General features: G+C 41.5%; 2 protein-coding genes and 1 long non-coding RNA gene across 4 annotated transcripts; 1 reads left to right on the forward strand and 2 right to left on the reverse strand.

Moving 5' to 3' along the window:
* Positions 1 to 56: 56 nt before the first annotated feature.
* Positions 57 to 18,666, reverse strand: SP2353 (EGF like, fibronectin type III and laminin G domains protein pikachurin). Of its 2 annotated transcripts, none has more exons than XM_089262383.1 (15): positions 18,099 to 18,666; positions 11,786 to 12,164; positions 8,268 to 8,384; positions 7,374 to 8,193; positions 6,102 to 6,214; positions 5,637 to 5,983; positions 5,386 to 5,575; positions 5,188 to 5,324; positions 4,904 to 5,121; positions 4,769 to 4,844; positions 4,542 to 4,694; positions 3,060 to 4,474; positions 2,161 to 2,262; positions 1,991 to 2,094; positions 57 to 1,917 (listed from the first exon to the last, which is right to left on the reverse strand). In XM_089262383.1, exons 2-15 carry the CDS (start codon positions 11,925 to 11,927, stop codon positions 1,766 to 1,768), a joined length of 4,086 nt encoding a protein of 1,361 aa, XP_089118509.1. In that variant the 5' UTR covers positions 11,928 to 12,164; positions 18,099 to 18,666; the 3' UTR covers positions 57 to 1,765. The 2 variants fall into 2 exon arrangements, with proteins under 2 accessions (XP_089118509.1, XP_089118510.1); XM_089262384.1 differs by having other exon boundaries at positions 6,102 to 6,209; positions 7,786 to 8,193; positions 18,099 to 18,664.
* Positions 14,257 to 17,792, forward strand: LOC115562581 (uncharacterized). The gene is made up of 3 exons (XR_003980198.2): positions 14,257 to 14,772; positions 15,736 to 15,855; positions 16,392 to 17,792. It is a non-coding gene; the product is annotated as an uncharacterized LOC115562581 (long non-coding RNA).
* Positions 18,667 to 20,171: 1,505 nt separating the features above from the next.
* On the reverse strand, positions 20,172 to 22,346 carry LOC108654229 (uncharacterized). Its single transcript, XM_018105381.3, has 6 exons — positions 21,786 to 22,346; positions 21,559 to 21,681; positions 21,444 to 21,495; positions 21,166 to 21,375; positions 20,579 to 20,751; positions 20,172 to 20,516 (listed from the first exon to the last, which is right to left on the reverse strand). The coding sequence occupies exons 1-6, from the start codon at positions 22,024 to 22,026 to the stop codon at positions 20,320 to 20,322; spliced, it is 996 nt and encodes a 331-aa protein (XP_017960870.1). The 5' UTR covers positions 22,027 to 22,346; the 3' UTR covers positions 20,172 to 20,319.
* Between the last annotated feature and the right edge of the window lie 38 nt (positions 22,347 to 22,384).

Raw genomic sequence — 22,384 nt, forward strand, 5'->3', positions numbered from 1 at the left:
TTCGCGCCAACTTGACTAGACTTGAATTAAAAAAGCAAAGAAACCATTTTTAAGAATCATTTTTCTTTTATATTTTTATTTTCTGCAAACCAATGTACGAAATTAAATATCTCAATGCTTCACGTTCTTGCATATTATAAATAAGCTACATTGAATGTCGTTTAATTTAGTTTTACATTGATTGGTGGTTGTGATTTCTTTATTCATTTTACGTTTGTTTTTTACTTTTTTCACTATAGTTTCTCATTTATATATAGATATATATATATTTCTGTATATATATACGCATATGTTTTTGTTTGTTTATATATATATCTTTATATATATATAGCTACGTATGTAGTTGTTATCATTAAGCTACAAAATCATATTCATAAGATGAATACAAAGTTTTTCCTTTTGCTTCTTTTCTGCATTTGCAATTGTTTTGGTTGTTAGCATTTAAAAATTTCGCTATGGGATTGTTAAATTGCTTAAATTTGTTTTTCATGTTATCTTTTAGCTAGTTGTTCTTGTTGTTGTTGTTGTTTTTGTCTGCTGTATTGTAGTATATAAATTGTTAAAAATCGCTCACATATTTCAATTCTGGTTCAGCGCGTTGTGTCTGTGTGTGTGTTTGGTGTATGTGTGGCGTGTGTCTAGTGTTGTATAATGTTTGTGTAGCTTACGTATGTTGTTTTTGTTTTCTTTGGTGTATTTTTCGTAAATATAAAAGTTTACATAGGCAGGCTTCATGTGTGCGTGTCTGTGAAAGTGTGTGTGTGTGTGCCAACTTACAAGCTAATACACGCTACACATTTATTAACTTACCAATTAATAAGTATGTTTACGCTGCTTCGACTCGACGTTAACGTTTTGCATTTGCATTTGCATTTGTGTTGCTTAATACAGTTATAGAACTTCCAAGAAGTACAGAATGTACAGTTATAGTTTTAGCATTTTAGTTTTAGTTTTTATATTTGTTTTTGGTTTTTTGTTTCATTTCTTTAGTTAAGGTACAGCAATGCGAAAAACGAAAGTACTGCCAATATGCATGTGTATACGTGTCTTTAGTAATGTAGTAGTTGTATTTAGAGCGTGTGTGTGTGTAAGTGTGTGTGTGTTTATCTTTTACAAAAAGGTGGCAACTCTGCACACAAAGCGTAACGTTCACTTAAATCAAAGCGCTCAAAATGGACATAAAACATGTGCAAACTTCTCTCTTCTGCTTCCTCTTCCTTTCCTTTTGTTGCTCATTTTCTACATACAATATTTTTCAAAGTATTTTATGCATAGTTCTCAGTTTTATAAATCTTTCGCTAAAGTTATATATATAAACTATTCCATTCTGAAGTATTGACAGTCACAGGCTATATGAAGCATGCCTTTTTTTTTTGGGTTTTCTTTGTTTTTTTTTTATATATATATATAATTTCTATATATATCTTTTTAAGTGTATGCATTTGTATATAATCATTATGTTTTTTTATGCACTATATATATTTTATGTAGTATGGTTTACTATATTTACTTTAGTTACTTCTCAGCTCATCTCTTGGCGTAAAAAAATTTCCCAACTAGAACTCAATTCTCTTCTTCTTGTTACTTTCTCATCCTTCCCCACTCACTTTATCTTTCTGTTTCATTCTCAGTTGATTTTAAAAGCGTCTTTGTACAAACACAAACGAAATCGACAAATTTGTAAACATTTCGTTAATTAAATAATAACATTTAAACTATTTGATATATGTATCAAAAGTCTTGAGGCTTATGTAAGTGCAGCGTTTCATAGTAGGCCCGTCTCCACGTTGTGCGCTGTGCCCAACGTATTTGGATCAAAGTTCAATTTCTCGCCAGCCAAAACGATCTCCGATATGCAGCCAATAATTCCACTCAAATAGCGCTGATGCGTAAAGTATGCCACATCCGGCATTCCACCTAAAAGCAAGTTGAAAATAAAATACATATTAGTTACTGTTAGCATTGAGTCTAGAGCAAGGCAAACACTTACCAACATAGAGTCCTGTATCGGTGTTCAGCTGTCGCAGCTTGCCCGGCGTACGTAGCGTCTGTGTTTTGCGTCCATCCACTTCCAAATAGCCTTCCTGGGAGTTGCTGTAAAATTATGCAAAAGTTAATGAAGAGTCCATACATAAATTTATTTAGTTCTATTTCACTTACCGTATAGCTCGGACCCGATGCCATAGTCCATCGCTGACTTTGGTGCCATTGAAGCGTATGTCCACTTCGCCAGCGCCGAGATCATAGCGGAAATGTAAATATCTGTGGAGTATTACAAACAATTTATACATACATATATTACAAAGAAATTATAAGAGAAATTACAATTATATTAGAAAATACAAATGATGTTGACTGTTACTATTCATTAGAACATTAATCAATAAAAAAATATTTAAAAAATATATATAAAAAAATATATATGAAAAAAAAATATATATAAAAAAAAATATATAAAAAAAAATATATAAAAAAATATATATATAAAAATATATATATAAAAAAAAATATATATGAAAAAAAATATATAAAAAAAAAATATATAAAAAAAAATATATAAAAAAAATATATATATATATAAAAAATATATATAAAAAATATATATATATATAAAAATATATATATAAAAAAAAATATAAAAAAAATATAAAAAAAATATATAAAAAAATATATATATAAAAAAAAACGATAATAATAATAATAAACAAAAACCTAGACTAAATTCCTATAATAAATAGCATTCTTATAATAAATACTATTATTAACAAGATTAATTATTTAATTATTGCCAAACACAACACTGGAGCACTTCACTTGACGGCTGACCACTAGGAGGCCACCCACACGACTGAAGAAAATCTCTCCAGGCGCGCCTACTTAAAGTAGGCAGAAATCCCGCTCAACGATGAGCACGATCGTGAGGCGAGCCTCGATGAGAAGGCAGGCAGAGTGGGAGTACTGTGTGCGGCTCAGCTTGAGTAAGTAATTGCTCTCTCCCATTTCCATTCCCATACCCATTCCCATTCCAATTTCTCTGTCCCATTCTCTCCCCTGCTCACCCCTTTTCAATGCCCAATGACAAGTAGTCATCGTGCTCCTCGGTTGTGCCCTGCCGTCCCGTCCAGAGTATCACGCCGTTCTCCGAGTGCGTCTTGATGCGCAGATTGAGATCGATTTTGTAGCTGATGACCTGGCTCATGGTGTCCGCATCGTTGTAGTGGAAATAGCTGTCGGTGCCGGCGAAGCAGGCGCCAAAATTCTTGCGCACGCTCTGCACCTGCGACTGATGCTCCGCGGACAGATCGAATTTCTTGAGAAGACTCCAGTCGGTGTGCGTTTGGGGTGTGCTCGCGGCAGCAGCTGGAGCCACTGGCTCCGATTTGAGCACGGGTGTTAGCAGCTCATCGTCGTTGTATTCCTCGCTGTACTGCGGCTCAACCGGTGGCTGCTGCTGGTGGTGCTGCTGCTGCTCCTCCTGGTTATTTTTTTTCTGCGCGTGTGTGTGCGTGTGTGTATTGGACATGATGCGCTTCATATCCTGGGCCAGCTGCTTACGTTGATAATCCTCAGCGCCGTCGTTGGCATCAAACAGTGACTCATCGAAAACAAAACCACTTGCATCAGCATCCGCATCCACATCCGCATCCGCATCCGCTTCCGCATCTCCAGTGGCCACATCAGCTTCCGCCGAGCTGGCTGCCGCCGTCTGGCCCGCCACTTGACTGGTCGCCATGGCATCCGCATACTCCTGCTGCTGCATGCTGGCCACCCAATCGTTGTTATCATCGAACGTTAGAATATCGCTATCCGGATTTGTTTGGAAACTTTCGTAGTGTGTGGGCAGGCGGGCAAGCTTACGCGCAAAGGTGTTCGGCTTCTGATGGTGCTCGTGCTTGCTCACATGCTGCTTGCCCACGAGTGGGGCCTGCTGCAGACCCACAATGGGGCTGGGCGCCTTTGCGGCATTCTCATGCACAAAGCGAAAGATGATATCATCTTCGATTTCCTCATTGCTGGGCGCACCACCCACTGCAAGTGGTGTGGGTGGCTTGGCTGTAGTCGTTGTCGTTGTGGTGGTGGTGGTGGTGGTTGAAGTGGTGCTGGTGCTGCTGCTGCTGGTGGTTGCAGGTGTCTTGTCTGTCTTGTGCTTATGCATACTCTTGCGCTTTGAGGAATGCTTCTTGTGCGCCCACAATTTCTTCGACTCAACTCCTTTGTATTGTTTGGCCTCAAGTGGCTGGCCATTGTGCTGCTTGTGCAGCATCAGCTCCGGCAGCTGCTCGGGCGGCACTTCAGCTGCCTTGTTGCAGCGCTCGTTGTAGATGCTGCAACGGCACTCGTAGCTCTCCATCTGCGGCACACACTCGGCCAGCGGTCCGCAGGGCCGGGCCACGCAAGCGTGCGGGCAGTTGCCAATGTTGCTGCCGCCCAGCGCCTCCGCCACAATGCCCAGCGAGTGGCCATTGATGTCAATCTGTGGTGCAAATTGGTGTCTGGTTAGTCATGCTGGCCGCTTGATAGCTTAACCTATGCCAACTTACGCGCTGAATGCAGCCCACAAAGAAGGACTTGTACTTGAGATCCAATGGCAGACGGTCCACATGATTGACGCCGCCCACGAATAGATTCTGTGCCAGCGACAGATGCCAGAAGCCGTTCGATGAAATGGTCATCACCTCCTGATGCTGATCGATCTGCAAGTGCAAGAGAGAGGGAGGGAGGGAGTGAGAGTGAGAGTGAGCCAGAGTTCAGCTTGCTTTTGGCATACCTTGAGCACAGCCAGGCGTGCGGTTCTTGAGATCTTGATGGTGTGCCATTGTCCCAGGCTGAGGGAATGCTCACTGCTGCTGATTGAGAGGCGAGTTAGATAAGTGCTGGCCACCTTTTGCTGCAGTTCACTTACCGCACCACCGCTGGGCCGCTGCCCAAGTCAAAAGCAAACTCCACAAAGCCATCGTGCAGATACAAAGCTATAAAATCGCCGCGCTGCTCCGGTCCCGAATAGAGTATCAGACCATCCGGCTGCTCCGGCTTCAAGATGACCTTCAGCTCCAGCCAGATCAAAGCGCTGTCGCCCAGCGGCGCATAGCGCAGGAAAGAGGAGCCATTGAAGGCGGGCACCTGACGAAAGGGCAATGCTATATATAGAACCGGTTTAGTTGGCTTGCCACTCCACTCCCCACTCACCTGCAAATCCATGCGTATCTCACACAAATCACCGACAAAGCCAATGGGACAGAGGCAAACAGCGCCCTGATCCGAGGGCAAGCACTTGCCGCCATGCTGGCAAGGATAACGCACGCACTTGTCCGTCGAGCAATCCTCTGAGGAACAGAGAAACAATGTAGTATATACTCTATATATATGTATGTGTATTCAACTTACGTATATCGAAGCCATTGATGACATCGCCCAGCGGATGCTCCGTGAACTTGTAGTCGTGCTCGTTGGCCACGAAGCGGCGAATGCAGCCCGCAAAGCCCTCGGCCAGTGGCAGACGCTTGGCCAGGCCCGTGATGTTGCCAATGCCGCCCAGAAAGACCGGCTCACGGAACGTGATGCGCGAGAAGAGACCCTGCCACATGGAGCACATTGAAATGGAATTGCTTGAATTGCTTTCGCCTGACCAAACTCACATTCGATCTGCCCTGGACTTTGGTGCCGTGATTGAGCACCAGCCAGGCATCCCAACGATGGCGATAGATAATCACCGAGTTCCACTCGTTCAGCATGATGGTCTCTCTGGATCGCACGCTGCCCACGCCGGAGCCGCAGTCGAACCAGAACTCCACGAAGCCCTTGTTCAGCAGCAGGGCCATAAAATCGCCAGTTAGATCATCCCGCTCCCCGCTCAGCAATATGATGCCATCAAAGGATTCTGGACGGAATTCCAGCCGCAGCTGTACATGCTTATAGGCGCCATGGAGTGCCGGGAATGCCAGCCAGGAGCGCTTCGCAAAGCGTGGCACGTGCGCCCTGATATCTGTGCGAAAGATTACCCATTAGCTCTGACTATATGTACATACATGTATAAAAATGCAGGTAGCATGGCCATTAAATGCCACACACACACACACACAGACACACACGGACACACATACCTTCCAGGCAATTTTCGCCCGTTTTGCCAAATGGGCACAAACAGCGCGCTGTGGACGCCGTTGCCTCCAGAGCACAAATACCCTCCGCGCCGCAATCCAGATTGCAAAGTGTGCTGTAAAGTAAATGGTAAATGGGATTCATAAACATTTTACATATGCAGATATCAAGGGGCTTATGGTGATAATAGATTAAATAGCTAATTAAGTTTGTGAATTGGCTTAGACATTAAAATTAAATTATTAACAATTCGAAATGTATTGTAAAAGTATAGTACAATATATTATTGATGTGCAGTTCATAATATTAATAATAAAAAAATATATATATATATCTATACATTTATATATATATATACATACATAAATTCAACGCTTTATAAAGAACATTCATGTTCTTCAAAAGGTATTCAATATTCAATTCTTGCTCTTTCATTTCAATCAACTTAACACAATTTAACATTGCAAAAAAATAATAATAATAATAATAAAACTTCCTTCAGTAAGTCAACAAGCGTTAAGTTCAATTATCACAGAATTTCACGCCACAATTATTGATTGAAATTCAATTCGCATGACAATCGCTGCCGTCGTTCGACAGCCGTGACAATTAAATATCTATCGAGTATCATTGCACACTCGACGCGTTCTCAATGGTAAATGCCATTCAGCACCGTCATCTTTTAGTCAGTGCATTATAAATCCACTGGTAAGAGTTTAGAGCAGTTGTCAGCTCCCTCAATGGCTAAAGGGAGCAATATTTGCTTCATGAAATGGGAGTTCAAGCAGAAGAAGAATTCATTTAGAGATTAAGGACTGAAGAGAACATAATTATAATGGAGGTAAAGTAGATGAAGAGTTGCTATGCAGTTAAAGAGTTTATTTTGAGATTTAGGATTGACTGACTCTAAAGATTCCAACTCAACAATAGTGAAGCAGCAAACTCTTAATATAGATAGCTGACATCTATTATCATGTCAACAATAATGAAGAAGTAAACTGGAAATATACCTAACCAACTCAGTCTCAATATAGATAACTAAAATCTATCAGCTATAATAGGTTCTCTTTGACTCTAGGGATTCGACAACTGTAAAGTTGTTCCATCTCAACAATAATCCCATCTATGGAGTGCTCATTTTGAGCTTAAAGACTAATTGACTCTAAAGATTCGATAACAGAAGAGGTATTGTATCAGTATACAGTATAACTAACTAACTATAATCTATTACTAAACTATATAATATTGCTAGCACATATCATGCAGTCACTCACCTGCTGGTTGCAGCAGCTGCTGTTGTTGTTGTTGTAGTAGTACTAGTTGTTGTTGTTGTTGTCTTAAGTGATATGTTGCGATTGGCAGCATTCTTATTATTGTTGATATGCATTGCGACTTTCAAGTTGTCGTTGCTCAAGTTGTTGTTGTTGTTGTTCAAGTTGTTGTTGCTTGTCTGCTGATATGTATGCGAATTGCTGTTACTGTTGCTGTTGCGTCTTAAATTTAATTGATTATTATTGACATCGTCATAGATGGACATGTCCGCTTTATAGCTATAATACTCATCGCCATCGCCAACGCCAACTCCATCCACATAATCCATGGCATTGGCTTTGTTAGCCAATTGGCCACGTTCGAATGTTGCTCTTGCAGCTGGTGTTGCTGTTGTCGTGGTGGTTGTTGCTGCAGCTGTTTTGGTTGTTGTTGCTGCTGTTGTTGTTGTTGTTGTGGTTGTTGGCGCAGCTTTGGTCGATTTGGTTAGTTTGGTGGCGGCTGTGCCCGCTGTGGTCGCCACCTTAAAGTCGGCCGCATCCAGCTCCTGATTCTCATTGAAGCTAATGCTCTCCGCTGATATGTAATAATCGTTTGAATTGACTTTCTGTTCCCGCATGCCATCTAAATTCTCATCGTTGTAATCATATTCGCTATTCGCATCCGCATCCGCATCCGCTTCAGCCGCATCCGTCTGCCCGGCTGTGGCCACCGCCGCCGCCGCTGCATTGGCGAGCTTCGCACTGAAGGATGCGCCCTTCTGATAGAGCACATCCTCATCCGATTTACCGTGCCCATCCTGGCCGCTGTTTGTCGTGTTTATCACTGCAGAAGGCAAATGAAAAGCAAATGAAAATCGAATCAAATCAAATCAAGTGAATTTCAATTCATGCACGCACCTTGACAGCTGTAGCCATTCTTGTTCAGCTCGTAGCCCTCGATGCAGTCGCACTCGTACATCCCATCGTGGATCTCGTAGCAGAGCTGCTCGCAGGGACTCGTATGACCGCAGTGACCTAAACAGAAACAACACAAAACGGTTAAGTGTTTTTATCTAAACTCTCTCTCTCTCTCTCTCTCTCTCTCGCTCACTCTCGCTGTTCATTTTAATTTCGAGTCGAGTTCATAATTTCGACTCACATCAACAGACGTGCGTGTCCCCTGGCTGTGTCTGTGCCTGTGTCTGGGTGTGACCGACGTGTCCGCAATAAATTCTAATGAGCTTTACTGACTTAGAGAGAGCCCAGAGTCATGTTTGGTAATTTACTGCCCACATTTCAGATACACGCCCACACACACACACACCTTTTTGTGGCATTGTGCCAAAAGCGAGTCCATTTCCCATATGCAGTCGCTTCTCGTTCCAAATTTTCAATATGGATCTCTGGCCCCAATTTCAAATGCAAATGCAAATGCTCGCACACGCTCTCACAAGTATGCAATGGAATTTTATGCAACACAAAGCCCCACCCGAACGAGCCAAACGCGCAAACGGTGTGCGAGCTGAGCCAATCAAAGTAAACGAAAGTTGAACTGAACTGAACTGAACTGAACTGAACTGGAGTCGAGCAAAGCGGGGCCGCGCCAAGCTCTTTGATGCGCTGGCCTCCATCAGCTCCAACACTTGACATCAAAAGACAGGAAGAAAAGCAGGCCGGCTTTTATACAGCGTCTGAGCTTGAGTCAGAGTCGGAGCGAGGGAGAGAGAGAGTGAGAGAGAGACACACATTAGAGTCGGCTTGAGTGCGACGAGTGCCGATTCAAGTGGAACAAGTAGCTAAAGTACTCGAAGAGCGCTGAACGATTAAGTCACTCGAACAATTGTTGGACGATGTGTGGGTGTGTGGGTGTGCTACATACACAATTGTAGCGAGTAAGTGTGGAGAAAACTAATGAGTGACGAGTAAAAGCAAAACTGAAGAGGTCTGAGGAGTAACAGGTAGAGGTCTGATTAGTGATATGATACAACTTTGGCATTACATTTTAATATAATCTGAAACGATTTAACGAATGTCGCTGATAATATAATCTTAACGCTAAGAGAGTAAAGTCGGAGCCTACAGACTTTAAAAAGAGGGAATAGCCGTTCCATGCTCTGCTCTTTGATAATATAATCTTAACGCTAAGAGAGTAAAGTTGGAGCCTACAGACTTTACTCTCTTAGCGTTAAAATTATATTATCAAGGCGAAGAGCAAGGAATGGCTATTCAAATGGATCAAGTAGAGAGTGTATATGATAAGTTCTTAACGTAAAGCTGATGGATTGGAGTGAGTGAAGTATAGCACTTGGAGAGTAGTTGAGTCGAGTGTAAAGAATAGAATGTAAGGAACAAAAATAGATTAGAAAAGTGTAGAAAGTAGAGGGTAGTGATTCTGAGCACCGTGTCGAGTGGAGAGAGTTGAGCTTAATGAAGAAACTGTGACAGAGTATAGAAAACGAGTCGAGTCGAGTCGTGTATAACGAGTCAAATAAGAAGAGAGTAATGAGGTCGAGTGTGCCAATTGGAGTATAATGAGTCCAGTTCGGAGAATGGTATATAACTAATGGAGAGTGTAGCCAGCGAGTGGAGAGTTTAGTTTTCGGAGTGAGCTGCAGATGAACTAGACAACTCGTTAAGATCAAAGATCAATGAGCAGAAGTCTATGTTAATCAAAGTAAAAAATAACGAATGACAACTGCCAAAAAAGTTTAACTATTCAAGAATTTAAGGAAGCTAACTGTTGCCCAAGCAAACTGTAAGAAATACTTGATTTCAATGCTGGCTAACTTGATGTCTTTAGGCAGCTCGCACTGCCAACCTGAAGCCAAACTATAACGAGTACTGGTTAGACAACTTCTATATTACTTTTATATTTATATTTATAGTTGAGCAACTATCAAGTGCTACCAAGTGAGCCACTTGACTGAGCCCAACAAGTCCGCAATGTCAGTCTTTTCAAAGTCTAAAATCAATTCAATTGACCCAAAAACCACTTTTTATTTTTAGCCAAAATACACGAAAAATAAAACACGCTTTTGAAGGACATCGCAGTAAATAAGCATGAATAACTGAGAGACAGCAAGTTCAGCACTTGGCCTGGAATACTAAGTACAGTCGAGTTTAATGTAGAGCGCAATATTTATTTATGTTATGTCAATTGGCGATATGTATATATATATATATATATATAATTGTTTTTATTTTATTTTATTTTTTATTTTTTTTTTTTTAACATGAAAAGCCTGTTTGCAAGTTTAAACCAATTTGAAAATTTGCTCGTGTGGAAAGTTTCACAAAATCGCGCGCCTCGGGCAAATGTTTTGCTTCTTTTCTTTTCTTTTTTTTCATTTTTTTTCGGCAGTTCTAATTGAACTTTGGTTGTATTCAGATTAACATTACAGTTATGTGTGCATCGCATAACCATGGCAGATACCCATATGTGAGTATATACAAACATACATACATATATGTATGTATGTATATGTACGTACGTCTAGCGTATCAGATCACATAACGGTTACCAAGCACTATTGGTCTTTGTCAAAAGCTTACGTCATGCTGGCAACTGCTGCTGCTGCTGCTGCTGCTGCTGCTGCTGCTGCTGCTGCTGCTGCTCTGCTTAGCTGCTATTCTATTAAATGGAACACGCAACAACACGCTTAAAGAGCCATCAAGCCACACACACACACAAACAGGTGGGCATGTGTGCGTGTGTGTGTGTGTGCGATTGCTAGTTGATTAAGCAACTGTGTGGTGGCGATTAAAGTGCACTGGACACTCAACACATTTGCATTTGCACACACACACATGCACACATGCACATGTGCTGTGAATAGTGTGTGCTATGCCACGCCCCTCCACCCAGTTGGCTCTGCTCTCGTCTCGTCTGCCTTGGAGTTGATGGAGTAGCAGAGTAAAGCTTGTCGTTTGCCATTGCGTATTCAAATTGAAATTGAAAAATCGCATATTGCATGCAATTGAAATCGAAGTGTCAGCAGCAGCAGCAGCACACACACACGCACAGAGTGAAAGAGAGCGAAAGAAAGAGAGAGAGAGAGCGAGAGCGAGAGGAAATGCGAGAGTGAGAACGTTAGTTATGTTGGTGTGGGCGTCGTGTTGCGTTTAAGCGCTCGAAAATATGGCCAAAAACATTGCATAACAGTAACACACACACACACACACATGCACACACACACACTATTGTTATATAGGCATGTGAAAGGCATAATTAAGTCGCTCATTAATGTCAAAGCCAAACCAGACAGACAGACAGACAGACAGCCAGGCAGCCAGGCAGTCGAGGCCAAGCTCTGGCTCTTCACTTATTGATATGCTGCCAAAATTTCCACAATTGGACAGCTCGCACGGGCTGCGGTTGTTGCAGGGGTCGTTGTGCGGGTGTGTGGCTAGAGCTGTGTCATAGCTGTCATACGCACCTTGAAAAGCCGCCTCCTCGGGCTCCACAATGTTGCTGCCGTTGGCCGCCCAGCTCAGCGATAGCAGGAGCAGGCAAATGTGTAGCAGGCGTGACTGTCTATGAGGTCCTTGCTGCAGTTGTTGTTGCTTTGCTGTGAACATTTTCGCACTAAATGTTGTTGCTGCTGTTGTTGTTGTGGTTGTTGTTGTTCCTTGTTGTGTGGCTGGTATGTTGCCACTGCTGCTGCTGCTGCTGCTGCTGCTCCAGAAACTAGGCAAGTTAAGTATACGCACAGTTCACACGATCGTTGGCCGTTTTAGACGACTTCGGCCAGCAGCCAGCGCTGAGCATTGAGCGTACATGCGTCTCGACGTTGCCTCTGCGACTGCGACGGCTCCCTGTTGATATATATCAAGCACAAGCATAGCACAAGAGCAATTAGTAATAGTAAAAGCGAGTAAAAGAGAAAGAGAAACAGTGACAGAGAGAGAGAGAGAGGGAGGGAGGGAGTGGGAGCGTGAGGTAGGGAGGCCAAAGGCGCAGGCAAATCAAGTGGTCATTATAATATAACCACAAATTGCTAAACACGCAACGCACACGGACTCACACAAACATGATTCATGGCTGTTGCCTGATGGCTCTTGCCACATGCCGCCTGCCACTTGGCCCCGCTTCCACCGTGCCGCTCTTCTCTTTCCCTTTGCCAGTTGTTGGCAGCCGTAAAATCAATAAACACCGTCATGGCAACGCCACCACAACAAATACTAATAGTAGACAATGTGCCTCATTCTCTACAATTTGTTACCATTTGGCTAAGCCACTCCTACAAATACATATACATATATATATATATTATGTGTATATGTACAGGTATATATATGTATATGTATATACATTTGGTGATCCCGTGGCCCTACCTTAAGCCAAGTGCCTTGGGGCAAATGCATGTAATTAGAAATCAATACGACAATTGGGCAAATTGTGTATAAGACAGTAAAAGCTGAAGCAGCTGCAAAAACAAAAAAGTAAAGCCAACGGACATTTATTTAACCAATTCCCTTTACTGATTTTTTTCTTTGACATTTTATCATTTTCGTTGGCCAATCGAAATTGAAATGTCAAATGTCTATGTTGAAAATCAGGCGGGAGCTGACGAAGACTCTTAGGCCGGGTCACAGACCCAAACACACACATACGCACGCACGCATATGTAAAACTTTACATATATGTATATATATATTTATATCAGAATTTGTGTATGTGTGTGTGTATTTGGTACACACACTCATGCGTGGCACTTAACCCGTGCTCAAAAAATATGTAGCATACTTACTGGGGCAAAAATTGCAGCGACAGCATGAAATCTTTCTTCATTGCTACAGCTATTTGCTGTTGCGGCTGCTCTTGCTGTTGTTGTTGCTGTTGGCGAAATACCCTGGGAGCACAATAACCGACTGGGTGAAATCAACAGCTGACAAATTTATAGTTCAACTCTTTTTCTTAACTAAATCAAACTGAAATTCAGCATAAGAATTTGTTATTTATTTTACTAATAAATAATGTTAGTGTACATTTGCAGTTCTGTAAAATGCAAATCTTACATTTTGTACTCTCTGCAAGCAACTGTTATTAACAGCAATGATCTCTCATTCTAATTTCATTCCAGCTGCTGTTTGTCCGTTTATCGCTCTGACAAACTGCTATGTATTTAACATCGTCATCTACACGCAATGTTAACAGCGCAAGGCTTGTTGTTAGCAGAAGTTAAGAATGATAGTTAACATAGAAATTTACTGAAAATGCTGCAACAGCAATATTTTCATATTTAAGTATACTAAAGAAATCGGTAATTTATGCAAATTGAATTTTCTTAATGCAGTTTTTTTGATTTCTGGCGAATCACAATGCCAAATTGAATTATGGGGTATTTTAATATTGAGCATGCCCCACTGTAGTAATTCTTGTTGTTTTTATTTTTACTTTATTTTTTATATCAAGTTTTGTATGCCTGCGCTTAAAATCGCGACGTCTGCCGCTGACTCGGCCCATAGGGCGTGAATGTGGGCGTGGGCGGGTTGCTGCTGGGCTGTGAATGAGTGGGTGTGTTTGTGTGTGTGTGTGTGTGTGCGTGCGTTATGTGTGGGTGGCTGGGCTACGTTTACGTGTGTGCGTGTGTTGCTGTTGTTGTTGCTGCTGCGGCTGTGTGCGTTGCTGTGCGTGCAAAAGTTTTGCAAGTTGGACTTTGGTAGGCCAACATCCACAAACAAAAAAATAAAATGAAAATAAAGAGAAAAAAGTGGGAAAAAAAACAAATTTTGCCATTTGTACTGTCTCGAGTTTTTGGGTGTTTCAGAGTCGACCAAATGTTACCGTATTCATTTATATCGATTTTTCCACCTTGGCTATTTGCACTGAAGTCTTAAGCACGCACACTAACTAACCCACACACACACACACACACACACATACGCTTTGACATACTACCTCACACACATACTTTTTGATATGTTTTTGTACTCTCTCTTTCTCTCTCTCTCCCAACATTTATTTTCATTTTTCTTTCATTTCATTTCGGTTATATTTTTTTTTTCAATTTTGTTGTTGTTATTCTGCTCGTTTTTGATTTTGTTGTTGCTTTTGCATTTTTATTGCGTTTTTAATGGCATTTCTTTCCGGTACGACGCCTCCGAATAGCCAGCAAATGTTGAAGGCTGTCGCACAAGCTTCAGCCCCCAGCTTTAGCTTTCAGTTTTGGCATCAGCTTTGGCCACATTCAGCCAGAATGCATACATTTAACTAGGCTGGGATGTAGCTGGGATGCCCATGTGTGTGTGTGTGCATGTGTGTGTGTGTGTTTGATGTGGGGCATGTGGCATGTGGCATGCGGCACATGAAAACTCATTATTCAGGTAAACGCAGCCAAAAAAGAGAAAAAAGAAATAAAGTTAAGTAAAGAACGTGCGCTCATTTGGCTGGAAAATTTTACAGCAGTCCAAGTTGTTAGTGGTAAGTGGCAAATGGCAAATGGGTAAGTGGTAAGTGGCAAGTGGTAAGTGGCAAGTGGCCATTTGGGCGCTTTAGACTACGCTTTCGGCCGCAGGCCCAAACTAATTAGAGCAACACATTGATATTGCCTCCAAAATCAAAATTAATGACACTTAGTCGCAGTCTCCGAACTTCTGCACTGGCGCACATCAAGTTGATCAACCCAATTATGCGGCTAATGGAACTAAATTAACGTCGAGTGGCATTGATTTAATTACACAATTATTCTCCCCCCAACAGCTAACTGTCTAAATGCACAATAAACGAGACGGAATGCTACAAATGTAATTCTCTAGTTAATTCGACTCAAAAGTATGCTACAATTCTGTGACCTTCTCTTCCACTACTATTCGTCGTTTTCCTTCCTTCATTTATTTTCATTTGTCCTTGGCACTCCTCTATTTTTGCCTGCTCTCCTGCCTTTACTTCTCTTCTCTTCTTTTCAATATGCTCGTTTATGTCTTTATCCTTAATTGCTTTATTTGTTGCTCTTTTCTTATCCACTCTTTTAGTTCCATTGCCCTCTCCAGTTTCTGTTTTCTATTAAGTTTGCTTTGATATCTCTATCTTTGTCTTTTCTACTCTCCGTTTTTTGTCTACTCTCTTTTCTTCACTTCACATTTCTACTCTTCTAAACTTTTCTATTTAATATCACTATTTCTCTTATCTTCAAATTTCAATTTCTCAATACCTTTTGTTTTTCTTTCTTTAATTTTTCTTACTCCTCTTTTCCTTATTTACTTTATCTCATATTCACAAATCTTTTGTTCTTTTGCCTTGTCTTATATTATTATTTTCCTCTTTTCTCCATGCAACCAAGATCTGAGCAAATATTTTATGACAGTTTTACCTGAAGTTTTCAAAAAGTTTATGAGAATACATACAAACGTAAACTCATAATATTTTCTTATATTTCTCCTGCAGCAAACAAAGGGAAGTGTTGGAAAGAGTGTTGGGCAACAAGAAATGGCAATCGGGCAATTGAAGCTCACTTGAGTGCCACAGTGAAAATCATAACTAATGGCAATAAAACTTGTTTGTGTGGTAAAAATAACTTTTTATTGTATAACTGTTATGTGATATGCAGAAATCATGAACAATTTTGAAGTAATATGTGTAAAAGTTGAACGTGAAGTTATAAGTTTATTGCCACTTAGCTAATTTGTGACATAGGCAAGTTTTATGTCAATCAATTGTTATTAAACATTCATAACTTACAACAATTTATTTAAAACAACTCCGTAACTACTATTTAATAGCTCCTGTTCCTCTTTCTCTAATTAACATTGCCCTCTACTTTAATCAGCATTGACTTATCCTATAGGAACTCTTTTTATGCTAATAACATTTCTATTTAATTTGCATTAACAGCACTGCTAAACTCATACTCAATTCTCACTTTTTAGTTGCAGCAATTCTCTCCTTCCACTCAGCGTCTGCTTAGGCAATGTTATTGCTTTCTCGCTGCTGTATTGATTAGCATACAGCTTTTCTGTTAAGTTACAGCTTACTTCCCTTTTTTTGTTGAAAACTCTCAATGATTCACTTACTCACTTTCTCTTTCTCTCTTTGATCCTCAGCTCATTAACATTTCGCCTCGCAAGTTAATAGCATTAACATGTATGTGTAGGTATATGGATATGTGTGTGAGTGCGCTTATCTAATTGTGACCTAAATCGCACAAAAGACCCATTATCTATTATATCTGCTGAACAATGAACTGAAAGTACAACTTGATTAGCTGAAACAAGCGAAAAACACACGAGCCCAAACCCTATCTTATATGCGGGCTATTCTATAGTATAAATTATTGATTTAAAACTACAGCAAGGCCAACTGCCAGCAGCGAAACAGCTAACACAGCACAAATTATATCCTAGCCTCTCCAACGAGTGCTTACTGTTTGTGCAGTTCTTGTTCTTGTTGCTTTTGTTTTGTTTTGCTGATGATTTTTTGTGTTGATGTCACGCAAAACTTAATACCCAAAGCCAATACGAAAAGCGAACGGTAAATATACGCACGCACACACACACATAGACGTAGATAAAGAAATAAAACAAACAGGGAGCATCAAAGTCAATGAGCGCAAAAAAGAGAGAGGAACTGTTGTAACAGACAAAACTACAGCCGCCGCAGCAGCAAAAGAATCAACAACAGCAACAACAACAGCACAGCTAACAGAAAATAACCGCAAAAGAAAAATCGTTAAAGCAGCAATAAATTGTGTTTTTATAAGGTAAATAGAGCAAAGCCCGTTGAGAGCCAATTGAAGGCAGACCACAAAATACAAACAGAAAACAGAACAAGAAAAAAAGAAACAGAAAACAGAAACAGAACTGAACAGCCAGACAGAGGGACATTTTGATGGGAATGTGAGGCGTTCCTTGGGGGCTGCTTGGGCCGAGCAGCTCACGCATGACAGACTGACCCAAGTTACGGCCCAATCAGACGCACACAAACATACACACACTCATGCATATAACGTAAAAGTTTGGCGCGCGTTTTTGCTGTTAAATTCTTAACGTTTGACATGCGTCTACGTATAAATATGTGTCTGTGTGCCTGCATGTGTGTCTGTGTGTGTGAGCGCGTCTCTTGCGCCTAATTTATGGCAAATTCACAGGTGCGCATATTACTTGCGCCCTGTCAAAGACGTCGCGCTGAGCTCTACAACAAAAGCAAACAGCAGCAGAAAGCAATTTCAGGCAAGGACTAAAACAAAAGAAGCTACATACACACACAAGCACACTCAAGCTGAGCTATAATGTAAGAGTAGCAGCAACACAACGTGACGTGCGTGTGCGTTTTTGTGTGTGTATGTGTGTGGCTATTGCAGCCGCAGCTTTGTGTAATTGTATGTGTGTGTGAGTGAGTGCTGGGCGACATTATATCAAAGACATTTGACTGACTGCAAAATGGAAGTTGGCAAACGAGTGTAAGAGAGAAAGTCAGTGACAAGCAAGAGAAAGAGGGAGCGAGAGTGAGAAAAACGTCAACATAGCGAACATTGCCCGGGCCGAATGCGTTCTTTGAATGCAACCAGCAGGCAAAATTGTCAAATATAATATATGTATGTATGTATAAATGCACACATACATACATACATATATGAATAGTACAACAGCAGTTCTTATATTTAATTTGCTCCTCTCGCTCTGCCGCTTTCCCGCCGCTCTACGTTGTGCCCAAGTGCCACTTTAAAGTGCGCTCTTGCTTGCCTAACATAAATTTCCATTATTTCATTTCGCCTCGTTTCTCCAACTACAACAACAACGTTTACTACTCACTTGTATTGGCTCTGCTTTTTGGCGAGCGTCCGCCTCGTTGACGGCGACGTCGTCTTCGTCTTCGTTGATTTCTGCTGCTTTATTTTCGGCGTTCAGCGATTTTCGTGGTATTTACATCAAAGCACACGCACTCACACACGCACACGGTCACACACACGCACAATCTCTTATGATGTCTTTCACATTGCACATTCGACTCTTGTACAGGCGACGTTTTTTTCTTCACACTTGACACCTCATTATTTTTTTATGCAAATCTCATATATTTATTTTGTTTTAACTTTCTTTTTTTTTCCATCCAACTAGCTGTTGTTGTAGCGCGTGTGTGTGTGTATATGTTATATTTTGGTTGTATCCTGCGAAAGATTGTCTCTGTGGCGGCACCGTTCCGATAGCCGTTTCTATGGAGCGTTTACGTTTTTACACTCTAATTGACGGGAGACTACTGCGCGTATCGAAGCCGTTGCTGATTGGAACGAAGCGAAACTCTGCCAGAGTGGAGAGCAAGAAGCATGCTAGCGCAACAACAACAGCGAACGAAACACCTTTGCCAGAGAGAATGACAGTTGGTGTTGTTGTTGTTGGTCTTAAAGTGCCCAAATCGCGTTCGTAGTATCCGTTAGTTGATTATCCGAGTATGTAAAGAGGCGCCAAATATGAACGAACACAGGCTATCATCGGGGTGGTTTAGGGTAGTCGAAACACCTAAAAATTTAAATAATTATTAATTATTTTGGAACAGTTAACCAATTATTATTTGTTTTTAATCTAGAAAGTTTAGTTTAAATTATTGTAATTGATTTCAATTTTCTGTTACCTATTAATTTAGTTAATATCAAGAGTTCCACAAATCGGTATAATAACTACTAAGTTGTGTTGGCAGCCCTTATTTATGGTATGTAGCTTCTGCTTCCTCCTTCCATGCTCTCAGCGGCCACCTTTTATCCAAGAGAGCGCATTTCCTATGGCGCAGGCGCATGAAACGAAATGAAATTGAAACATGCCAAACATTCCGGGCTCAAGTTACAACAACAGCGCCCCAAGAGCTGTCAGCGCCAGTGACAGCGGCGCTATGTTAAACAACATTTTGTTGTTGCTGTTCTTGCCAGCGAACTTAACATCACAATAAACACCTACCAGCAGGCAATCGACACTTGAAGGCACACGCACACACACGCACATATATACACACGCTTAAGCCTTTCAAAAAGGAAAGGACGAGACGAAGGGCAGCAAGTCAGCAATGACAGCTGATCAGGTTGCAGGGGTTGTTGTTGTTAATGCTATTGTTGTTGTTGAAAATGACAAAAGAAATGAAAAACAAAATAAAACTGAAGTGTGGGCAAGAGCTTAGGCTGCTAACTCCTGTGGGCTGTGTAACTGAGACTTGACCATGTGAACATGTTGTTGTTATTTCTGTTGTTATTGTTGTTGTAACTGCACTGGCAGTCAACTTTGCTAATGACCGGGCCCGCCCACCATTCGTGGACCCTTTGACAATGCGCTGCTAAGTCCTTTGCCTTTGCCAGCGGCTCTGCCTGGCCAAAAGGGCAAACCCCATGACATGACACACAGACAAGAGTGTTGTCTGTGTATGTGTGTGTGTGTATGGGTGACTGAGTGAATGTGACCCTCTCCCTCTCTCCCTCTCTCTCTTTCTCTCCCTTCTCGGTGTGTGTGTGTGTGCTTTATGTCTTTTGTGCAAGGCTTAGTGGGCGCTGCAACTGCCGCCCCACTTCGTCACTTGCAGCAAATGAGGCATTAATATCCAAGAGCCATGCTCCTGGCTGGCTTCCATGTTTTCTTCCACCTCCTCCGGCGCCTCCTCGCCCACTCCTCCCCTCTTCAGCGCCTTGCTCGAGTATGTCAGCGCAAATATTAGTATTCCACTTCAATGCGAGCATTTTGTAATGGAAAGTGTTGCCGTCTCCTGCGCCGCATCCATCAAGATGTCAGCCAGGCGCAACTAATGTGTCACATTACAAATGTGTCGCCACCTGACAACAACAGCAACAACAGCAACAACAACAACAACTCACATACACACTCGCTGGCAACTCAATAACAAAAGTATTAACTGCTTGTCCTGTCAACACATCGTCAAAGCAATAAAGCTGCATTTTATTCAGTTATCAAGCAGTTATTATAAAAGCAGCAAAAGCAACGCCAGCAGCAGAGGCAGCAGCAGCAGCAGCAGCAGCAGCAGTAAATTACATCAGCATTAATGCAGCAGCAGCAACGCATTTATGTAGAACACAAGCGACAAGTCCTTAATATGCTCCTTCTCCTCCTCCTGCAGCTCCTGCTCCTGTTGCTCCTGCTGCTGCTGCTGGTTCGCCTCCTTCTGCCAGCTGTCAATTTCCATCACATTGCGCCAGTTGAGGAACTCATTGTAGCCCCAGAGACCACAAATAGTTGCTGCAATTAATCATTATCCATTAGACCCATATACTACAACTAATAATGCCTCCGGCATTTACCTTGCTCCAGATACAGATCCTTGTACTTGCCCATGCCCAGCGCCAGGCTGCGTATCGCATTCTGTTCGCTTAAGATCTCATTGCAGTGTCCCTTCGCCAGCTCCTCGTACAGCTGGGGCGGACTCAAGCGGGGGGCGCATTTGTGATGCTGCAGAATGTAGAGCAGAAGCACCCTATAAAGCAATGGAATCCATTAAGATATTATATTTAATATGCTTAACTGCTAATATACGCTGCAAGTGTTGGTAAATGGGATATAACAGACGTATAACTCTGTAATATCTTTATAGCGCTATAAATCTCTATATAGGATATGCCCCGTAAACTTCGAAAATGGGCGATGTATATTATATAAAGAGAGAGAGAGAGGTAAGAGATATATAATATCTATTATATGATAATAAACATAATAATAAATATTGTTAATCTTCAATTATATGCTCTCTCAATAGTAAGAAAACAACTCTATACAAGAATATACCATATACAAACAATATACCCGCTAATCAATATCAATATCTACAGAGTATATCATAGGCATATATCTCGTTGCGAATATCTAATAGAACTAGAACTCATATACTCACTGATGAGTGCGCTGATAGCCATAGGAGGGCGACTCGCTGGTCAACAGGTCCAAGCAGTTCAGACTGAGCTTACACCGGCTCGTATCCAGAGTGACTATATCACGCATGCAGAGATCCGATTCCGTTCTGTTCGGCGAGCCCTGGCTGACGAGGCTGTCATAACTCAAGGCCAGCTGCTCATATTCAGCATTCGCATTCAGTGCGCCATATCTGCAAATAAGAGAAGTAGTTAAGAGATGAAGATAAAAGAGCCTGCAGACTAAATTGTGCAAACCAACTTCAAGCTGGGTGGCAACAGCAAAACATTGCGCTGAAAGGCATTTCGCAAAACTAAGTGGAATAAGCGGGGAAACTGTGAGAGAAAATATCTAATTAATTTAGTAAAAAATTTACTTAGCTCCTGCACTGGATTAAATTCGCCTGGATTTTCACAGCTTGCCAGCTGATTCATTTTATGCAGCAGTTGATAATATAATTGTCTATCGTATCGTGTGGGCGTTATGTATCTCATTTTCTCTGCAAAATTATGCGGCGTAAGCCGAAATTAATGATTATTTATGACACACATACACACACACACATACATATTTATGTGTGTGCGCACAGTTCATTGGGCTTACGCTTTATAAGAAATTCGGCCAACAACAAAGCGAACTTGGCGCTTGCATTGAGCTTCCTGCCACAGGATAATTGATGGAGTAAATTGTGGATGCGTTGCGGCAATTGTTGCACAGATCCGGCTGCTGTTACGGCACCAGCCACTTGCAGCTGGCTGAGGATGCCACAAATTGTGGCAAGTGTTGCGATTTTCAAACAAATATTAGCGAACAGCAACATGTTGTTCGGAGCACCAATTGGCATCTATGCCGGACTCAACGGCCGGCCCCATCGAAATCACATCGCATTCAGTTCTTTGATTTCACTCGCCTTATGAAGATTAATTGGCTGATATTTGTTCGGTGCGACGCGTAGGCGTTGAACGCTGAGCGTTGAGCGCCTGTTTGGTATATCGAGTGTGCTAGTGGGCGGTCTCACTGGTACACAATATTAAGTTTCGCATATTAATCACAATTTAAAACTGAATACATTACATCGATGGACAAAAGGACTAAGATAAATAAATATAACTCTGCTGAAGTAAGCAATGTATATGAACACACTTGTTTGTTGGTTTTCCTATTTGTAATCTGAAGCTTCAACGAGCAGTTTTTTATATACC

Source organism: Drosophila navojoa, chromosome 5, assembly GCF_054131105.1.
Source record: "Drosophila navojoa isolate 15081-1374.11 chromosome 5, UAZ_NAV_1.0, whole genome shotgun sequence".
NCBI lineage: Eukaryota > Metazoa > Arthropoda > Insecta > Diptera > Drosophilidae > Drosophila > Drosophila navojoa.

What these genes read in the sequence shown, in the direction of transcription:
- SP2353 (XM_089262383.1), bottom strand. Translation starts at nt 11,927, where the DNA reads ATGTTCACAGCAAAGCAACAACAACTGCAGCAAGGACCTCATAGACAG. An exon ending in CATCGGGTCCGAGCTATACG is followed by an intron (nt 2,095 to 2,160) that starts GTAAGTGAAATA and finishes ATAATTTTACAG; the next exon opens with CAACTCCCAGGAAGGCTATT. An exon ending in CGATACAGGACTCTATGTTG is followed by an intron (nt 1,918 to 1,990) that starts GTAAGTGTTTGC and finishes ACTTGCTTTTAG; the next exon opens with GTGGAATGCCGGATGTGGCA.
- LOC108654229 (XM_018105381.3), bottom strand. Translation starts at nt 22,026, where the DNA reads ATGCCAATTGGTGCTCCGAACAACATGTTGCTGTTCGCTAATATTTGT. An exon ending in GGCCGAATTTCTTATAAAGC is followed by an intron (nt 21,682 to 21,785) that starts GTAAGCCCAATG and finishes ATAATTTTGCAG; the next exon opens with AGAAAATGAGATACATAACG. An exon ending in TAATCCAGTGCAGGAGCTAA is followed by an intron (nt 21,496 to 21,558) that starts GTAAATTTTTTA and finishes TATTCCACTTAG; the next exon opens with TTTTGCGAAATGCCTTTCAG.